The sequence below is a fragment of the Phasianus colchicus genome, chromosome 4 (assembly GCF_987193195.1).
Source record: "Phasianus colchicus chromosome 4, bPhaCol1.hap1.1, whole genome shotgun sequence".
NCBI lineage: Eukaryota > Metazoa > Chordata > Aves > Galliformes > Phasianidae > Phasianus > Phasianus colchicus.
Window position 1 is genome coordinate 15,897,458 of NC_143439.1, and position 21,056 is coordinate 15,918,513.

At 37.3% G+C, this 21,056-nt stretch overlaps 1 protein-coding gene across 2 annotated transcripts in view; it reads left to right on the top strand.

Moving 5' to 3' along the window:
• LARP1B (La ribonucleoprotein 1B) overlaps positions 1–16,792 on the top strand; it is a 34,035-nt gene extending 17,243 nt beyond the window's left edge. Inside the window, exons 1-13 of one of the 2 annotated variants that reach the window (XM_031607451.2) lie at positions 295–433; positions 3,135–3,279; positions 6,567–6,741; positions 7,516–7,688; positions 8,145–8,516; positions 10,436–10,559; positions 11,386–11,591; positions 11,966–12,072; positions 12,612–12,772; positions 13,195–13,339; positions 15,158–15,267; positions 15,485–15,612; positions 16,469–16,792. In XM_031607451.2, the coding sequence (XP_031463311.2) occupies positions 3,178–3,279; positions 6,567–6,741; positions 7,516–7,688; positions 8,145–8,516; positions 10,436–10,559; positions 11,386–11,591; positions 11,966–12,072; positions 12,612–12,772; positions 13,195–13,339; positions 15,158–15,267; positions 15,485–15,612; positions 16,469–16,684 (2,019 nt within the window). In that variant the 5' untranslated portion in view covers positions 295–433; positions 3,135–3,177 and the 3' untranslated portion in view covers positions 16,685–16,792. Of the gene's footprint in view, positions 1–294; positions 434–3,134; positions 3,280–6,566; positions 6,742–7,515; positions 7,689–8,144; positions 8,517–10,435; positions 10,560–11,385; positions 11,592–11,965; positions 12,073–12,611; positions 12,773–13,194; positions 13,340–15,157; positions 15,268–15,484; positions 15,613–16,468 lie in introns of those variants that run through there. The other variant, XM_031607450.2, reaches the window with a different exon arrangement.
• Positions 16,793–21,056: the final 4,264 nt, after the last annotated feature.

Below are 21,056 nucleotides of genomic sequence, written 5' to 3' on the forward strand. Positions count from 1 at the left end.
CATGTCAAAAGGGCCTGGAAACCACTAGTTCATTTTAAAGAGACAGTTGCCACCACTGGCAGATATTTCATCTTCTGTACTTGTAACGGCATTTCCCCGTGATGCCTGTGTGGTGGTTTATTGCCCTTGTATTCCATAAAGCAACTTGCTTATTTTATTCTTGCTTCTTTTGTTACAGTTGACGAAAAAAAGGAAGAAAAAAGCCTGTTTAAGGGCAGAAAGTATCTGGCATGTGACTATCAACTTCAAAACTTCTATTGCAGTCTTTTTTGTTACTCTTGCTACCAGGCCCCTATGACACCTGACAGTGGACATGTACCCCCATGTCAGGATAATCGGCCTGCACTGTCCTCAGACAAGTGAGGGAGGAGCACAGACACTCCACTGTTGGCCAGATTTCTGGGCATGCAGTGTAGAATCCAGACCTTCTAAGGTAGGACATGATGATGTCCCCCTTTGGTGAGAAAAATGTCAGTTGCAGCATTGGTCACATCTGACTTCTGGTTATATTTGTGTCTTATTTTAGCAAAAAGAAGTTGGCAGGTGTCCATGAAAGACAGCATAGCTGGCTAATCATTGCCATTGGTTGCTTGTCTGATATAGTCTCCCAAGGCACTAGGATTATGGAATTTGCTTTTCACGAGAGAGAGATTCTTGAGTAGGTTTAGAATATAACTTTACCATTTTTGTGCTCCTTTAAAAAAAAAAAAAAAAAAAAAGGAAAAAGAAGAAAAAAAAAGTGGTTTTATTGTACATTTCTTATATCACATAAAAATGATGGGAAACCAACTTTATTCATCAGTTACGTGTCATTAACTCATCCATGGAAATGGTTTGGTCTGCCTTTTGGAATTGAGTTCTAAAATATTAAAGTGATAGTGATTGTGCCAAAGAAGGAAGCATGTACAAAAGAAAGCTGAACAGAATTGTTGGATGTTGGAGTTCCTTATGGAGTCTGAGATAAATGAGGATGTATTAGAGAAGGGAAATTGTTTTCTGTAGTGTACTGATGAATTTTATAACTGTTTACCTGCTTAATAAGGAAAAATGTTAGATGCTGTGTCCAACTGAGTTGATTTGTAATTACAGTAAGAAGTACACTCCTGTCAAGCAGTTTATGCTTGTCCCAAGAAACAGGTTGATGTGCAAGAGGAATATTTGTATTACTTACAAGAATATCATTACCACTTTTAATTATGGGCTGAAATAATCAGCCTGGAAAGTTTAAGTGCCTTGGAACTCCTCAATGTGCAACATACAGTAGAACTCCAAGTTCTCTTAAAAACAGACAAAAGCTCAGAGGTGTATCCAAGTCTATATTGATTCAAGAATAAATAAAAGGATTCTGAGGAAAGTAAGAAAAGCGAAGCTGGAGGGTGTGTGTTTGTGTTTAGATTTGTCCCTCTACTTAAACAAACTTGTGCATTGTCTTTGTTTATCATTAATGTTCTTTCGAATTCCTTTTTCTAGAATGATGGACATCAAATGAGGCAGTTTGAGTCAAGTTCAGTCACTGTCCATTTCTGCTTGTGGAATTTTTAACTAGGTGAATCATTACAAGATTTTTACCTTTACTGTATGACTGTAAAGGTACCATTACAAAAACATTGACATGACTTTTGTACTTGTCTATCTTCTAGACTTTTAGGGGAAAAGAATTACATTGATTGAGCACAGTAAATAGAATATTCTTGAGAGAAACCTTTGTGCACAATTGCTTTGCCGATCAATTTACTTAGATCTGAGTAAGAGCTTAATTCTCTAGGAGCTATGTTCTCTTTGCTGTTTGTTTCAATTTAATGGCAGCGTGCTCATTTGTCATATGTCTTACTGTCCAACTTTGAGGCTTTTGTGTTTCATATAGATGGCTTTTGCTTTAAAAATTTTTTAGCCACCACAAGTTTTAGAAAGAAATGGTGTCAATCCTCACTTTGGTTCACTGATGGCATCGCGATCCACTCCTTTTGGTGACTCTAGCCTTGAGCCAGCTTCAGTGGAGATGTGTAGCATTTTATTCATTGTTGGAATTAGACTTTATATTTGCATGTGTGTTTTTTCCTCAGCATTTTAATGCTTTTTTTTTTTTGTTTTATTTTGCACTCCCTCTATTTAAGTCACAGAATAAACATTTCACTGCTTATTTTTTCCTGAACCTGATGAGCAGTAGTATTCCTTGGATGTAGTATGCTAAAATATGGAATTATGTGCAAACCCTGTTAAAGGCTTAGATTTTAGTCACAATTTTTTTTTTCCGTTCTCTTCCATAGGTTATTTTCTTATTCCCATGCTTTGTATGTCTGATCATGATTTCAATTCTCTGCTTTTTCTCATCACTAAGTATAAAAGATCTTGACATCCTAATCGTTTCATACAGTGACTTCATTGTTTAAGATGTTGTCTTTCTGCAACTTCTTTGTTGCTTGTCTCTCTTGTTCTGTAGCATTGTCAGATTCATGAAATGGTCCTTGTCCATCTTCTCCTTTTTAACTAAGTATCATTTATTCATTTAGCCTCTACCTTTCTCCATGATCTGTTGTGCTGTTTGGTATAATTTCATGAAAAATACACGATTACTGGTTTGGTGTTCTCATCTTCCCACAAGCATGCTTCAAGTAGTGGTTCAGAGTGCATGTACATACCTCAGCACTCAGATAGGACACTTAAACCTTCTAATGTACTGGAAACTGGGAAAGGAGACAGTTCAGGATGAGGTTGCACTGGCACTGCTGAACAGAAAATAAGATGTAAGCATAATTGTCCTTCATCTTATATGGAGGCTAAGAGAATGTTGTTTCTGTATGTTCATGTAAGTAATAAAGAGGGATGGGTGAAAGAAAAACTGAACAGAATCTTTCCACACACAGTTCATGCAAAGGTTGTAAGAAGGCTTTGGTGTGTATTCCTGTGTGCTGTACTGGATCATAAGTCATTCCTAAGATGATGGAGATGCATGCATGCTGTTCTGGAAGTTTTATTTGCAACAATATACCTGTTGAAAAAACGATGTTGTTGATTACAAACTACTCTCTATTTTTTAATGGAAGACTTTACCAAGGAATATTTTGGCTACTGTTTCAGGATTTACTCTGTTATAATAGGCTCATATTTGCATCTTTTTTTGTTTCTCTGTCCAGTGAGTATTATTTCAGCACAGAAAACTTGGAAAGAGACTTCTTTATGAGGAGAAAGATGGACCGACAAGGATTTCTGCCTATTTCATTGATTGCTAGCTTCCACAGGGTGCAAGCTCTGACTACAAATGCTACACTCATTTTGGAGGTAAAATAATTCAGAAGCATTTGTGTAGACAGTTTTGATGCTTTTTGTTCTTTTTTTTTTTTATGGATTTTTGCACAGTCCCATTGGAACTGAGGGTTGGATGCTGCAGAAAATGTTTTCTTCTGCAGTTTGTAAACATTCTGAGAGTGAGGCTACAGAAAGGGGAGATGATGAAGGGCAGCAATTAGATGAAAGGAGCAGGCATCTCTACGTCTGTAGACAAACTGAAGAATTATATCCAAGATTCTTATAGGGTCAGTAATTTAGTGCATTAGATTAAGCTTACTTTGTTTTTCTTGTCAGAATCCTACTCACTTCTGTACTTTCAGTATCCTGTTTTGAATCAGAAGCTGAGAGAAATGTGGTCTTTAACACCCACACGAGGTGTTCTCATGTGCGTATAATATAGGAACTCCTTGCTGCTGTATACAACAGAGTGCTTGTACATAGCAAAACATGTAGTCATTCCAAGGTCATTCTTTTAAGAAAACGAAAGGAGGAAATGTAAAGGGGATGTTATCTGGTGCTGAGAAGTTGTAATATTGCCAAAACCTAAGAAGCATATTAAGCCTACTAAAGCCTACTTGCAAGTCTCTCTTTTGCAGAGTCAGTCATCTTCTGTTATTTCTTTGAGGATTCTGTGTTTTGAGAGCTTGAAACATGGCACGTAGGTGTTCTTAGTATAGGCAGGTACTTTGAAGAAACTTTTGATGATTCCTTTGCAAGCTAATCATCGTGTATTTAGAGTGTGAGTTGGATAGTTGCAGAAATACCCTGACAGGTATTTTAAAACAAATAAAACCAACTATAGATTATGAAGGTTTCACATCACAGACCTCCATGTGAGCACTGTCAAGAGAACCACATCTGCGTGTGCGGAGTGAGAGTGGAAAACATGCTTTGCTGTGTTTCTTTTTTAGAGCAAAAAGAGTTGCAGAGTTTATTTGAGTATTCAGTAGTCCAGATTGGGTTTTCACTGAACCTGCCACTACTGTAATTTAGGGCAACTGTTAGATTGACAAAATCTTCAGGATGTTAGCACAAATCCTATTGTTTGGTCAGTGTCTATTGCCAAGGTGTACCAGATATTTCTAATAGCTTACAAGATTTTTAGGGAGAGCAGTTCTTATGCCTTCAGTCTGAGTGGGAGAACTGGGCTGCCAAATTACTTTTCCACTAAAATAAGAACACTTTGCGTTAAGATTTCTGAAAGGGAACAGATCTTTATGCCTGTCTCTTCCAGATGAATTTTTTTTTTAGATGGCTAAAATGGGTATCTGTTTAAATTACGGCATAACACACTTGGCCAAGCTGAAGTGATCTTAACAGTGTGTTCCTGAATGATGTTGAATCCTTCTCTGGCAATAATTTTCCTCAGGTCCAGAGATACTTTTCCAATAGCAGGCTTGCCTAAATTGTAAATGCTGCCAGCAAGCAAGAAAATGGAAATTGTTCTACAGAATCCACTTGCTGTTTAGCTCCTATTTTATTTCCATTGACTCTCATAAGATGAATGTCAGCTCTCTGCTGACCTTGTCATTAAATGTATTGTCCAGTCCTTAAGCTGATGATTGTCGTGCTGCTGCTACAGGGAGAAGTTTTTCTGCTTCTAGCACAGAAACCTCCTGCAGCATATTGCTGATCTGACCAGAAGCAGGGATATGTGCATACTTGAGATGTTGTCCTTTTCATGTGGCTCTGAGACTGTCCAGTACTTCAGCAGCTTACTGATACATGAGCCTCATCATCAAAACAGAATTGATGACTGTAGTAGAGGATCTCTAGGACTATAGGTTATTCTTTTAACAGAACTGCAGTACCTTACTGTTTCACAGCTCTCTATGGTCTCTCCAAATCCTTTATTGCTAGTTTTCTACTTAGTGTCTGCAGACAAAATAGGGTCTCAATGTGGTATGTTTTGGATGCTACTGAGGATGTCTGGGAGGAGCCTTTTTGGTGTGTTGCTAGTCTAAGGAGTGCTTTGCTGTTACATAGTTACCTTAAATCACATTTAAATAAGACAGCCTAAGGGAAACTGGAAGCATTCTTTCGTAAGATCTAAAGTAAGCAGCGCAGTGCGAGTGTTTACAGAGACCTAGGCTGGAAAATGAAAGTGAAAATAATGTTAATGTACTTGAACTAAACTTTCATAGCAGTTTTTCCTTTAATTAGCTGAATTCATGCTTCTCCTGAGGGTAATAATTGGTTTCACTTGTACCTGAAGTTGCATTTAATGGAAGCAGCTTCTGTCACAGGGCTGCACTATCCTGCATTCCCCCCTCCAATGGATCTTCCTCCAGAAAATGATCACCTTCAAGGGAAGTTCCAGCATACTGTTATCAGATCATTCCTGGATTTGTTGTCTAGGAGTATGTTAGATCTTATACCCAGTCTTCTCTCTGAAGTCTAGTTAGTTAAAGAAAAAAAAAATTATTTACCCCATAAATGATACTATTTCCTTCTTAACTAGAAGATAGTCTGAGCATCTTTTGTAATTAAGATACGGGTTCCCTTACTTCGGAAATACAAGTCTGCTTAATAGACTAGAAGTCCTTATGTGTACGTAACTGGCTGGGGAACAACTCATTGTTCCAATAAAGGGCAAATTTCTGCACCCACTGATCTTTGGTAATTCTTTTACAGAATTTCTCTGGGTCTTACTCTCTGTATCAGTCTTCATGCTAACGTCAGAAAGGAAAAATATTTGCAATTTGTTAGCTTGTGATTTTATTCACTTTTTTTTCTTTCTATCTTACTGTGGGAATGGTTGAACACTGTTATAAATTGCCCAGAGAGATTGTGCCATATCTATCCTTGAAGGTGCTCAAACACAACTAAAAATGGCTGATCCTGCTTGAATAGAGGGTCTAGACAATCTTGAGAGGTCCTTTCCAGTCTTGACCACTCTGATTCTGTACTGCCTGTTAGCTATGCTTAAAATTAAGAAGAAAATGCATGGAGTTAATTCTGGGGAACTAGAAGAGTGGATAGAAGAGTTAGGGAGGAGCTGGTTTGATGCCCTCTCACGGGGAAAGGGTTGCAGATTGGGGGGAGGAAGGAAGTGATATTTGATGAAATTAAAAAAGATGATAAATGGTTATCCTTGAAAGTGGAAAAGATTGTTTGCACTGGAAGAAGAAAGAACAGACAGTCATTATGATGAACAAGTACAAAAAGCTTGAATTCCCTTTTTAAGTACTATAAAAAGAGATGACTGTTTTCCATGAGCATAAAGAAGGTACTGGATATGAAATGTTTTCTTAAGCTATAATGTGCTTGTCCAACAGGCCCTAAAGGACAGTACAGAAGTTGAAACTGTGGATCAGAGGATAAGAAAAAGGGTTGATCCAGAAAAGTGGCCAATTCCAGGTCCACCTTCCTGTAATCTGTCAACGACTGACTTTTCTCAGCTCATCAATTGTCCAGAATTCATACCAGGCCAAGCCTATGGCTCACATACTGGTAAAGGATTTCTTTAATAGAAACTTAAGTTTGGAGCTATCTGTCTAGCTGAGGAAATTTGCCTCTTGATACTATTTTCATAATAGAAATTGTGCATTTGGTAATGGTCTATTCAACTGATATGCCTGCGGTTGTGACTAATATGGCTAATATTAAGTAGATAAAAATGTCTTCTGTGTGTTATAGTTGTGACCAGTCTCCAGAAGAAGGTATAAAGGCCTGGAGTCCTTTTTTATTAGCAATAGCAGAAGCAGTAGTAGTCTTAAGATAGTCGTAAAATCTACTTCATTTTAATACTAGCTGAATGTTAACTGCATTTTGTGTACCCTAGTTTTGGATGGGTATTTCATTCACACTATTAATATGGAGATTGCTTTGCTTGCAAACAGTGTTTGGCAAGTAAATCTTTTGCTAAAATGTTGGCTCAAAGTAAATGGAAAGAATGAAGACTGAGTTAGGCAGCCATCCGGAGAGCTGGCGTCTGGTGTAGAGAAAGCATATCCCTGATAAATGAATTGTTTTCTGAATAATAGATGATTGCTCTGAGTCTGTTATATATTTCTAACTTAAGTAAGCTGATAAATTAGTATTTTCCTAAAATACTATGAAAATCTCTTAAAATGAAAAGAAATTCTGCTAATCAATGCTAACTTGAACCACAGAGGTAGCAAGTAGTAGCTGAGGTTAAGGGAAAGTCCAATGTGCAAAAAAAAAAACAACCAAGCAAACAAGAAACAACACAACAGGAACTGAACTACTGTTTTTCAATGCTAGAGTCTGCACCAAGTTCTCCAGGAATGGGAAGCTTGTTGAGTCTGAAGGAAAACACTGAAACAAGTACTTTTCAGACAATATCTAAAGGATTGTCTACAAGTTTGCCTGATTTGGACTCTGAACCTTGGATAGAAGTGAAGAACAGGCATCATGCATCCACTGTCAGAGTAAAGGTAAAATGAGAAAGAACTTTATTTAAATAAGAAAATGTAAAACCTTCTCACTTTAGTATGAAACAGTTGTTGTTTTTGTTTTTTTTTCCCCCCACTTCAATATATGTGATACTTGATTATGTAAAACTGTTAGTGTGGGCACCACTTACCTTATCGAGACTTAGAATAACCAAGTGCATTTCAAATCCTGATCCAAAGCTCAGTAAAATGAAATGTAATTTTTTTTTTTCTGCTGATGGACAGTTGTACATGTGCATTATTGAAAAGCTGTTGTGCTATGAGAATTATTCTAAAAACTCATTATGCTTGTCAGATTGACAAATATCTTAAAGTGGCTGTGTTATTTCTAATTCTGTATGTACATTATTGAAAGTGTTCAGTCGTGCTCTATTTGTCTTCTATTTCGATGATCATTATCTATTTAAAGTATAAAATGCATCACCTTTTCTTATTTAGGAATGCGTTCCTATACCTGATCAAGTATCAGGCCAACAACAGCCACCCCCACCTTCAGAGGAACAAGAACAAGAAGAACTTGACTTTTTGTTTGATGAAGAGATGGAACAAATTCAGGGTCATAAGAATAAATTCACTGATTGGTCAGATAGCAGTTCAGATTATGAAATTGATGATCAGGACGTAAACAAGATTTTGATAGTAACACAGACACCACCATATATGAGAAAACATCCCGGTGAAGGTCGTGCTGGCAACCATTTGTGTCATGGAAAAATAACATCAGAACTTGCTAAAGTTATTAATGATGGCTTATACTACTATGAACAGGATTTGTGGACAGTGCAGAGTGAAAATGACACTACAGTAATGGTAATTCTTTTTTCTTTCTTTCTTTCTTTCTTTTTTTTTTTTTTTTTAACCTTAAAACAATGCCTGTGTGAAAAGAGCTAAAATTATTTTGGCTATCTGATACACAACTGAACTATTGGCCTTTCAATATTTGAAGGGAGCTTATGAACAGGAGGGAGAACAACTGTTTACGAGAGTGGATAGTGATAGGATAAGCAGGAATGGTTTTAAACTAAGACAGAGGAGGTTTAGATTAGATATTAGGAGGAATTTTTTTACACAGAGGGTGGTGACACACTGGAACACGTTGCCCAGAGAGGCTGTGGATGCCCCATCCCTGGAGGCATTGAAGGCCAGGCTGGATGTGGCTCTGGGCAGCCTGGTCTGCTGGTTGGCGACCCTGCACATAGCTGGGGGGTTGAAACTGGATGATCATTGTAGTCCTTTTCAACCCAGGCCATTCTGTGATATGACACACATTTTTGAAAGAAAGTTGACAGTTGAATTCAATAGAAATGTAAATTATATTTATTTTCATGATGATGTAGACAGTTGAAAGCAAAATTTTCTTTTGTCAGAGATTTGACCAGGAGCGCAGAATGGATATTTTGTAGAACAATTTTTAATGTTTTGGAGATGGTTCAACTTTTCCACTGTTTTCTTCTTCTATACATAGCTTGTTTCATAAAAAGCACTTTCAAACCCCGAGTATAGAGGCAGTATAAGGACGTATTTTTTATGTAAGATAGAGAGGAGGACATTATAGTCATTTTTAAGTAGTTTATTTAGAGGTTTGTTTATCTTGCCACTTGTAAGAATGTGCAGCTGTGTGAGCAAATTGCACGCCTCATTTTATTATAGCAACCCTTTTATTTCCTAGCTTGTATTTGAGGCCCCTGTCATTTAGGCTTTCAAAACTTCAGAAGGAGCTTGTTAGTTTTGTGATTTTTTTTCTACTGATTTATTTTCATACAGTAAATAGCTATAAAATTACAGATGTGTTAAACTCCAGCACTTCATAGGCTGAGGTAAACTGGGAACACCACTGTCCTGTCACTTACTGATTTTGGTTTATTAAGAATCCACTTTTTGTGAAAGCGAGCCCAGTGAGTGGTTTATCTGTAGGCAGTGCTGCTGTATCAATAGGAGCTTTACCTGTTGGTAAGGACAAATGTGTGTTATATGGGAAGGAGGAAAAGGGTGAAAATAACTTAAGGGAATGAAGCATGTGGGTACAAAAGGGAGTTGACAGAGTTAGAAATGAATGTTGAGAATAAAAGCAGGAAATTAAGGTGGGATTCAGAATATGCAATTTTTATTACGAAGAAAGTGGTCCAAGAAAATCAACAGACTGGAACAAGACACTCAGAAATGGCAGACAGGGATACAAAATAATTTCTTGTTGTTGTGATGTTCTTGGCCATAACCTAAATGAGGTTTTTTTTCTTATATTTCATGCATGCGTGCCACACTACCTTCAGTTGAGCAGGATCATGAGTGCTTTGAGGTGCTGCCGTTTCATTTACAACACTGGCATTTCTTTGTATGTAGCCTGAAGAAGGGAGCAGATCATCTCCTGCCCCCCTAAGTTGATTTTCTTGTCAGACTTGCTGCAGAAGACAGACTGCTTTGGTTTTGGCAAGAGATAGGATCTCAGTTGTTTCTGTTTCTTACCCTGTTAAAAATCTTGAGCGTGGCCCCATTGGCCTCTGTGTGCCCATTTGGTGGCCTAACATTTTCTTGCAGAAAATACAGTGTTGGTTGTGTTGTTCATGTCAACTAGGAACTCCCATTTACATTTAACCACATCTGTACTGGCTTGTGTGAGTTTAGCTGTGTGTGAATTCTAGGTTGCTGATTTTCTCTTAGGATATTCACTCTTTCCTCAAGATGATGGCCATTGTGGTTTGTGTTTACACTTTTTGTTTTCTCTAATTCAGCAAGAGGTTGAGAACTTCAGGAAGCTAAATCTCGTTGGTAAGGAAGAATTTGATAATCTTGCACCAGAACTGATTGCTGATCAGTCCCAAGAAATTCCTCTGGATTCTTCAGAGTTACAGAAGGGTAAGTAATGTAACACAGGTATTTCTATTTTAGAATCTCTATAACGAAGCACGTATTTTAACTTTTTCTGCTTGTGTAACGTTTTATATTTTGTTCAGTCGGCAGTCTGAGAGAATTTTTCTTTGCCGATTTTTCCAATTGTCAGTTCTTCATCAGTATTGGAAGTTTCCATTGTGTTAGAAGAAGCTGATACTAGCAGTACTTCTCAGGACATGTATGATCATCTATAGGTAGCATTCTGTTCCGTTGTTACGCAAAAAGCACCTAGCCATGCTATATGGTAACTTGCTGTCTACACTGTGTTACATAATAGTTACGGAGGTGAAAGATGTTCTAGATTGGTATTTTTCTGGGAAATGAAAATAGAAGGAAGTGGGAAGAATTTTCTACTCATATCACAACTTTATCAAGAAGTCGCAATGTCCAAATGTTACATTTTAGGGTAATTCTGATCTTACTAACATTTACTGGGGTACATGCTAATATCTTTAAAGTAGTTGAAGAAAACCACCTAACCAAAAAGCAAGAATGTGTTTACACTTGTTTATTTTGCCATTGTAAATACAGAAAAACAAGCAGAAAAGAGAGGATATAAATTTTATAGAGAAGATGTGTTTGAAATGTTTATTCTATCGCTTTGAGCAGTCAGTCAGTACTGCTTCTGCACCAAGTGCTTTTTTGTTATTTCAATTATCCTTTTGGGGATGATGTAGTTCACTTGAAGTAAATCATGCCTTTAAGATCTTAGGTATTTAGAGGAGCTTAAGATTTCAAAGCTCAATTTTCTTTTGAAAATAAAGTATTTTTTTCCTTTTTGCTGATTTAGCAGAGGAACCAGTTTGTAATTTCTTCAGTACTGAAGCACTACCAGCAGCAACAGTGACTCGGTCACTGCCAACTGTAGTTCCAGAATCTCCCCGAGTTCACCCTGGTTTCACCCCACGAACACCTCGCACCCCGAGGCTACAGGATCCCAACAAAACACCCAGGTTCTACCCCGTTGTTAAAGAAGCACAATCCATTGATGTGAAGGTAAATGGAAAGGCTTAATATCATTTAAAATGTATGGAAAGCCTATAAAATTCATGCGTGTAATGTAATTTATAAGAATGTCAAGGCAAAAATGAAACAATTGTACTTGATAACTGTTTTTCTTCACAAATGTTTATTTCTACAAAATGGTTCCTGATTTTTCTCTGTAACATTTCTTAAAAGTCCATGATGAAGAAATGTAACATCTAAAGGTTTTAAATTTGTTACATAAGAATAAGCTTCAGGTTATGAAGGTGGAGCATTGTGATTTTATATTTGGTTAGATACAATATCAAATGGGCAGCATGCTGTTTTGGGAGGATAAAATGAGTGAAATCAAATTGTGAAAGTAAATGTTTCATTTTCCTCCTTAGGCTCCAAGAAAAAGAAAAACACGGCACAGTACAAATCCTCCCTTAGAATGCCATGTCGGTTGGGTGATGGATTCCAGAGACCATAGGCCAAGAACTTCCTCTGTGAGGTAAGGGTTGGTTGGTTGGTTTTTAAAATTTCTTTTTGTAGCATCATTAGTTCTCATCTCCAGTGCAGAAATAGGCTGCGATTAAACGAGAATTTCTACACGCGGTGGAAGCAAAAGTGAGTGATGGAAGAAAGGTAAATGGGGACTAGAGACAAACCTAGAATTCAGAAGGAGAGCCATGCAGAAGTGAACTAATTAGCGGATTCTCATTCTGTTCTTTGCTGATCCGTGATATAATCTCATTAATGTTACCTGAAGTACTGATGCTCATTGACGGTCAGTGACTCTGTTTGCCTTTAAGCGGTCATTTAATACCATGTATTATATTAATGCTTAGTTAGCATCATCAAAAACTTTTCAAAGATAATAGCACAGAAGTAGATGTGCACCCGAAAACAGGGATGACTGGGAATCCAAGACACATCACAGTTTTTGTCGGGTGATCATACTGTACTGACAGTGCTTGTATACAGCTGAAAGGTTGAAAGCTGATTCTGTGGAAAAGCACTGTCTGTGAAACAGAAATGTTTCTTTTGCAGCAGTTCCAGTGCTTCACCTTCAGAAGGAGCTGCACTTGCAGGAGGTTATGGTTGTACTCCAAATTCTCTTCCAAAATTTCAGCATCCTTCTCATGAACTGTTAAAGGAAAATGGCTTTACACAACAGGTGTACCATAAGTATCATCGAAGGTGTCTAACAGGTAGGCCACTTGGTGTACTTCCTAACTTTTTAGCAAGAAATAATCAGTTGTCACCTTATAGCAGTTTTCTCCATATTGTTCTTGATCTGTCATTTTTCTTGGGGAAAAATGGTGCTTTTATTTTATGATACTTTCTATTAAACTTCAAATTCCCTGACAAAAAAAAAAATACCCTCAAAATCCTTGACATTTTCTAGCAACTTTTTCTGTATTAATATTCATTGCTAAAAGAAATATTGAGTCCTTGACAGAAGATAATTAGTTGACTTTAAAACTTCATAAATAATGTTAATGAAAATATCTTTTGAAAGTTCAGAATTACAATTCCTGAAGGTCTTATGTCAGTGTTACTAATGAAAAAGCACTTGAAAATAGTCTGTTGAAGAAGGAAGAATTTGGGGCTGTGTTTGTTTCCTTTACAGAGAGGAAACGGTTGGGAATTGGCCAGTCCCAGGAAATGAACACACTTTTTCGTTTCTGGTCCTTTTTCCTGAGAGATCACTTCAACAGGAAAATGTATGAAGAATTCAGACAACTTGCTCTGGACGATGCAAAAGAACACTACAGGTATGAGGTTTTTTCTTGCAACTGAAATTTAAAAAAAAAAAAAAATTTGAAAGTTTGAGGTCTTTACCAGTCATTTTAATTACAGTGATTTTTTTTTCATATATCTTTTTTTACATGTATTTTTTTTTACATACATCTTAAGTGAACATTTTTATTGTTAGATCTTTGTAAATCTTTAAAATAGCAGTCTGGGCAAGTTGTTTTAACACCAAAAACGTGTTTGTATGTATTTGTGCTTTGTGGATAAGTAGCTAAGTGTATGGCATTTCCTGACCTTTAGTTGGTCCTGAATTCTCCAAAATCATGCAACTTGTTGACTCTGACAAGTCAGCTCTACGCTTAGGAAAGTTTCTGCAATTTTTCTCATCCATTCTTGACCTCAAATTGCTTGTCTTCCTACAATAGTAGAAAAAATTACCACTGCCACATTAGCTCTTCGATATTCCCTCTTTTTCCCACACACTTCTTCCTTTCCTTCCCCAGCCTCCATTAATCAAAGACACAGAGTAGCCCAGTGTATTGAATGCTAAGTGAGGAAGTTTATAAAAATTACAAAGTTTGGATGTGTTGTCCCTCTAGAGTGTAAAGTCCGTAGGACGCAAAGGTGGTTTTAATCATCATTTGTATATCAGTTGAGAGCTTTCTTTATGCTTTTGTGATTATCCAAGTATATATTTTCCAAGAAAAACTTCAGAAGGCTCTTAAGGGATAGCACATAAATGCTTGACAGAAGGAGGTCCCATTTATGCTGTCCTTTTGTCTTTGCCAAATGTAACATATTGTGGTATCATAAAGAGAAGTTGATCCAGATCCTTCCTGAAAAAATAACTTTTGTATATTTATCTTTAAAAAATACTTCAAGCAAGTGCTACTGGCATGAATATTTCCCTAGTTAAGCGTTCCTTAAAGTTGTACTGATTACCTAGATGCAACTTGACTTTAGGAGCTCTCACCGTTGCATAATTTCATGTATTCATAGCACAATACTGTACTCATCTGATGACTGAACTCAGCACTCAGATAAAAGGTGTGTGTCTGCATGGTAAGAGTTCAGTGTTATACAGGAACACAGTGGCTGGTTTGGTACTGGGAGCTGGATTAAAACATCCTTTGGCCTCAGTTCACTTACCTAGAAAAGCGAGCAATTTATTTTGACCTCCACTTGGCTGCCCAAGGCAGACTTCACATATGCATGCTAAGAATTCAGGTGGGTCCACAAAGCATTAAACTTGGAAGGAAACCAGTAATAACTGTAGTAACTTCTAGCAGTAGGGCTTTTTTTTTTTTTTTTTTTTGTGACTTTCCCACTTTCTCAGCTACTATGGATTAGGAAAAAGTTGAGTGTGACAGCCAAGTTTAATGCTTCCAAGTAAGGTAAAATGAAGGTAGGTACCTTACCTCAGCTCAGAGTAGATGATTAAGAAGCTTATGATTGAGTTCAATTAGGGAGTGGCAGGTAGACTGTTGTCAGTTGTTTATTCCCTCTGATAGAAAACAGGCGGGGCATGGAAGGAAACCAGAGTCCAAAAAAATTGGAGGCCATTCTTCATGTGGGAGCTGTGGGTCTCAATATCTTGAAAATGTAAAAGCATTTGTTTTGAAATTGCAGGCATGCATAGAGTCTGTAGTTCATAAATTGAAGCTGTGTGACAAAACTGATATTGCTAAGTTAATTTTGCCTACTTGTGAAGGTGTTTCAGAACAACTGTTTAATAAAAATTGAGTGTAAAAGGAAGCATTTTTTGTAGAAAGGGAAAAATGCTTCTGAGCAATTAGAGTATATTCCTAAGAATCTCATACCTGTTTCTTCTCTTCTAGGTACGGGTTGGAATGCTTGTTTCGATTTTACAGCTATGGCCTAGAAAAGAAATTCAGGCGAGACATATTCAAGGACTTCCAAGAAGAAACAAAGAGGGACTATGAAGCTGGTAATTATCATAGGCCAGTCACTGCTTACAGCAGGGTGACTTTAGCTGGAAGATAATCCCCTTTCCTTGGCACTCACTTCTTTAGTAAGCTCAGTTTTAGTTTAGTTTTTAAGCGCACCTTTAGTTTCTCTTTCATATGTGGATACTGGTGAACAGTTAGTTTTTTAGTTAAGTCTAGCCTTTGTAAATCGGTAAAATTATCTTCTTTTGTTACTAGGTCAGCTTTATGGACTGGAAAAGTTTTGGGCTTACCTAAAATATTCTCAGCACAAGACACCAGCCATTGACCCCAAGCTGCAAGAATACCTCAGTAAATTTAGGAGACTGGAGGACTTTAGAGTGGATGTAAGTTTCTACAGCTATTTTAAGTAATTTGGCATATCCTTTACTTCAAGTTAAACTGTTTCAAAACAGTACTTCGGTTCATGAAAAGGTAAACTTACAAATCCCATCAAGTGACTACAAGGCCTGATTAGAAGAAGTTAAATGGAAATGAAAAATGTGTTGTTCTGTTCCAGGTGTTATTTTTCAAGCTGAAATATTGCCAGTATATGAACAGTGCTGAATTTCTCTTTTTATTGTATAATGTAAATAGCAAAAATATATAAAAGGACATTTTACTGATCTAATAATATGAAATGCTGAGGAAGGAGGACTTTGAAGATTTTTTCAACTCAATGTATAGTTTATTTGTCATCTGCTAAGACAGATTACTGCTATGCTCTTCAGGAATTTGGCAAATTAATTAACACCTAGCAGTTCCGTAATGAATTGTGACAGGCATTGTCCTTTGCACGCCAAATTCAGCATAACCTTCTTACAGACAGCTGATTTCTTAAGCTGCACGATTCCAGACTGCAGTGCTGCTGTGTTTGTTGTAACGGGATTGTGATGCACTGCTCCAGTGATGTCATCCTCTTCGCCCCTCCTACCTGGGAATTGTGGCAAATATTGGGCACTGGCTATAATGTAGTGCTCCAAGATGTTGAAGTCCTGAACTTGTCATGTTTTTACACTCGTAGCTTAATGGCCAGGAAGGTTTAAGAGTATCAGTGGTGAGTTGTGACTAACAATTAATATTACTATGCCTAACTAAAGGCTCAGTTACAGAATGCTCCTTTCTGCTCCCCTAAGTATAGGAAAGGGCAAATACCTGGCCTTACAGAACAACTCTTAACAAAGTACTGATGTTAATTTTCAGCCTCCTTTTAGTGAAGAATGTGGCAGGAGGCAGTTTGCTGCAGCAGGTGAGGATTCGGGTCATCGCAGACATCCGGCTCGTTCCTGTAGAACATTTCCTGTGGCTCAGCCTGCAGTGCTGGAGCACGTTACCAGTGAGAACACTGTGCAAGCACCCAGAGCAGGCCATCCTAATGCTGCCACAAAATCAATAGGAAGTGATGTACCGGAAAAATAGACTAAGCCTCGCAACCCTTGAGAATCAGCTTTTTCATCGCTCTTTTTAGTTGGAGATCTCCAAGGTGAGCCCATCTAGTACATGATTAAAAATGTATGGGAAGACAAAGGACTGCATTCTTTTTCGTGGGATTAAGTTCTAAAACACCCTAGGAGAGTCGTTCTTGGTTTTGGGATCATCAGAAAGGTCCTAGGGAAGATTCTTGGGCTTCAGTATTGCTTTCCTCAAGCTTTTGTTTACAAAAAACTGCATTCCTTGCATATGCATAAAAATACTTTGGGGATGCCTTACATTTCAGCTCATGTTTCTGGGAAAAAAAAAAAAAATATGGTATATCCATCTTACTGACTGCGCTTTCTTTGTCCCTTCGTTTGTATTTTACCAAAGCAAAAAAATTACAGTATACATATAATTTTAAATGTAAAGAAAGATCTATGTGATTGGTTTGCTTTTGAATCTGTAACTATAAAAAGTATGCTTTGTGTGAAAGTGCACTCGAGAATGTGCAGCTATATATGATACAGCACTGCTGGATTCTATTTAAAGACATAGTTTCTATTTTTTGGGGGGGTCTCCATAGTTAGTATAAAGTATGGAGTTGAGTTGGACATAACTGGGATAGCTTTGCAGATACTTCTTTGAATACTGGTTCTTAAAAAGCCACAGTAAAATACAGGGAAAAATGGATCTGTTGATTCAGTGTCTTAAACTAACACCTAGCATCTGCAGTTGGTGCAGATCTTTCAAGTAGCTTTAGCAGAATTCTCATATGATGGTCACAGAATCCCAATAAAGCACTCTAACATGAGAGGCATCCTTTTTTTTTTTTTTTTTTAGAGTTTTTTTTTCCTCTGTATTTCAAGGAATAAAAATTAGTTTGGAAGGAAACAGTATTCCTTGTAAACTTTTTTTTTTTTTGCTTAATTTTACAATAGTTGAATGAAGGTCTGCTTAAATTGTGCTAGCTAAGATAAGATAATTTCATACAGGTCTAAGCACAATTTCACTGAATGTAAGTTATTGAAATGTACGTTCATTTCTGTAGCTAAAATATGAGGGTGTTTACATCATGCAATTTCTTTTAATTTCATTACTTAGATTTCAAAAACACTGTACAAACTGAGTGGGTTACTTACTTCTTCTGAGGGTAAATGAGAAGAATTTCAGCTTTCTAACTGGTTAGCTACAAAAGAGCCCTCTGTTAAGAATTACATCTAGCACAAATGCCTTAACCCATGAAGGTGTCCAAATGGAACGACCATCCAAAGTCAGAGTGTCAAACTGCTATCAGCTCTTAGAAGTTGTCATAGTAAGTCCATTATTATTTTTTCACTCATTGTCTTGTGAAACTCAATGAATTATGAATGTCTGCATTGTAAATGAGTACATGAGCAGTGGCCTTCCCAGCAGCTGAAAGAGTTACAGTACAAAATAGAGCCTTTTATAGAAGGCCTGTTCTAAGTGAAAACAAACAACTAATTTAAGCAACATCCTTTCCATAAGCTGAAGTGACACATCTCAACCCTGTGTTTGATCCATGACTCTTGCTATCCAGGAAAATGATGCAAATGTAAATTTGAATTGAATTTGTATATACAAGTAAAAGATATAAAATATTTCACTTTTTTTCATTGGAAAATGTGCAGACTAAGCTTATGGTGTATAATTTTGTGATATCTTGCCAAATTTTATAAAAACAACCCTCCATGTTGTATTACAAGCTTTGTTGTTATTGTTCCAAAAGCATGAAGAAAACACTTGTATGGAGTCTAAGGCTGTAGGTTTGCCTCTGGTGGGATCTTAAAATGCAAGTCAAGTTTTGTGATGACTTTTCATATGCCTGAGTGCTTTTTTTCAAAGAAGAAATGACAGGTAAGTAGAAAATGAGGCTGAAACTAAAGGGAGGGAATACTTTACCTCTTACAGGCTTTGTTTAGAGTGTGGCCCTTTGTTTTAGTGGATGCAAGGGACACAGGTCTGGCTTATAGCTCTGCCTACCTTCAGGAATGCCCCCTTTGTTGTCTTATGGACCTAAACCTTCCTTCCCTCCTTGGTTCCCTGTCAGAGTGGTGGAAAGAATGACAGCTCCACTGCTGCTGTTCACATGTTGAGATGAGAACACAAACATCAAAGATTAGAACAAAGCCCCAGGACTACTGGTTAAGCAGTTTGTTCCTTTGTAAGGTTCAAAGTTGTTAATTACCTTTCTGTAACTGGCATTCCTGTTGTGGAGCCATATATTTGTCTTTGAGCAGGCATGTATACATACAGCATTCTTTCTGCTGCCTTCTGCATCCACTTAAGGTAACATTCAATTCATCTGTCTTAAGAATGATTGTATTCTAACAGGTTTTTTCTAAGTACTTATCAAGTTTTGACATTTCACATGTCTAAAAGCTCTTGTGTGCTTAATGATAGAATGCCTTCTTGTAAAGACACTTCTCAGCAAAAACTTCAGAACCATACTATGCTAAAAGCTCATTTGTTAAGGTTTTCCATCAGTCTTGCTCAAAAGGCTTTTCAGGGAAAGAAGGAAAACTGTTGTTCCTTGTGGAGAGCAGATATTTTCCTACAATGAGAAGCAGTAGCCTGTCTGCATGACAGATTCTTCTGGAGTTTAGCAGGGATTTGGGTGTCTGTAGGAGATAAATGAGCAGAAAGCAGCTCGTACTCACAGCAGCCTGTGCTCCGTGTCCACTGGAATCAGGCATCCTTCTGTGCTGAGGTGGCAAACCACCCTTTTGCAACTCCAGACAGAGGAACAGACTTAATTATTGGCTGATGTTCTTTTGCTGAGAAATCGCACAGCTATGCTAGGTTATACCTGTAGTCTTAAAGCTTTCCTCTCTGCTTTCTTCATCCTAGATTTTTGGAGTGAAAAAGGCAGTGCCCTTTGCTTCAGCTTCTGCAAACTCCACTAGAAATGCAGCAAACAAACCCCCAAATTGTAACCCAGTAATGGGATTTATGTAGAAAACCAGCTTTTAACCTGTCGGAAGTGGCATTATTATATGACCCAAGTGACATGAGACTTAAGATAGAAAATTCTGAAGAAATTTAAGCATCTAGGTTATCTCTTTTAAGGCAACACTTTGGATTAATACCTTTAAAGCTCATCAGTTGTGGTTTCTTTCCAGTAAAAAGTGATGCCTTCAACTACATAAAATGAAATGACAACCTTCACACTCCCATGAAATCAGGGCCTAAGTCAAGCAGCAGAAATGTGGTTTTATTCCATAATGCTCATGGCCAATGACAAATCCAGACCTGCCACCACAACTTCTCACCTCCAGAGAGTTTTATTCTTAGGTGCTTACATAGTATGCTTGTAGGCTTTACCCAGTTACCTAGAAATTGTGACAGCTCAATAAAATATCATCGTCACAGAAAACAGTTCGTAACCAGAATGGGGATAATTCATTTTTTTCATTAATTTGGCAAGAAGGCTGTTCTGCCAGACTGGAACTGTGAAACACGGCAAAGTTACAAACTTCTGGAATAGCAAAGTGCACAGAAACACAGGAAACCCCAGAGAGGGGAATGCTTCTGGGTTGGGTGCATTGGGTGTATTTTTCTCATTAAAAAATACTTCACTTGCATTTGAACTAACCTGAGTGGATATACCTGTTCATATTTAAGCCTTCGAGACCAAAATGACATGATTTCTAGGACTAAATTGCCAAATTTCAACTGCAAGTACATCATTCCATCCATGGTTGAAAGAGCAATCACTGGTTCAGCTTTTTCCCCCCCCCAACCTATTCTTTAAGCCATAACGTGGAAATTGGAGGGAACTAAGACTGCAATAAGCAAGCTAAGGACTTTATCACAAACATATTCTATGCTTACTAAGGCAATTTCTAGAACACTTGGTTTCTATGCTAGACAGTCAGTTATGCTTCATCAAAAACTACACAGCTTGATCCTGAAACACCAACAAGAAAATCAACAGCCACAAAGCAGGAATAAACGAAGGAAAAGCAGATCTGTGTCAATAAAAAGATAAGAAGATGTACAAGCATGCAGGACAGTTCCAGTCTCCAGTGAAAATTTGCTATGTTCAAGATTAAGTAAAAATGTTTGTTTATAAAAAAAAAAATCAAGATTTAAAAATACATTTCCTACCACTAAAACAAAAACTTGGGAAGTGGTGTACAAATAGACCAGAAACATTTTAACAAATGACTGCTTCTAACCCAGAATAACACAGTCTAGCCCAAGAAGAGAAGTAATAGCAAACTGGAAACGTATTTCACTTCTAATGAAGATGAGACTAGTCCCTTATATTCCCTAAACAAAAGTTTTGTCAATATCAACCTGTCATTTTTATTAGTTTAGCAATGAATTTTGACCAGGTGACTGCTATAACTAC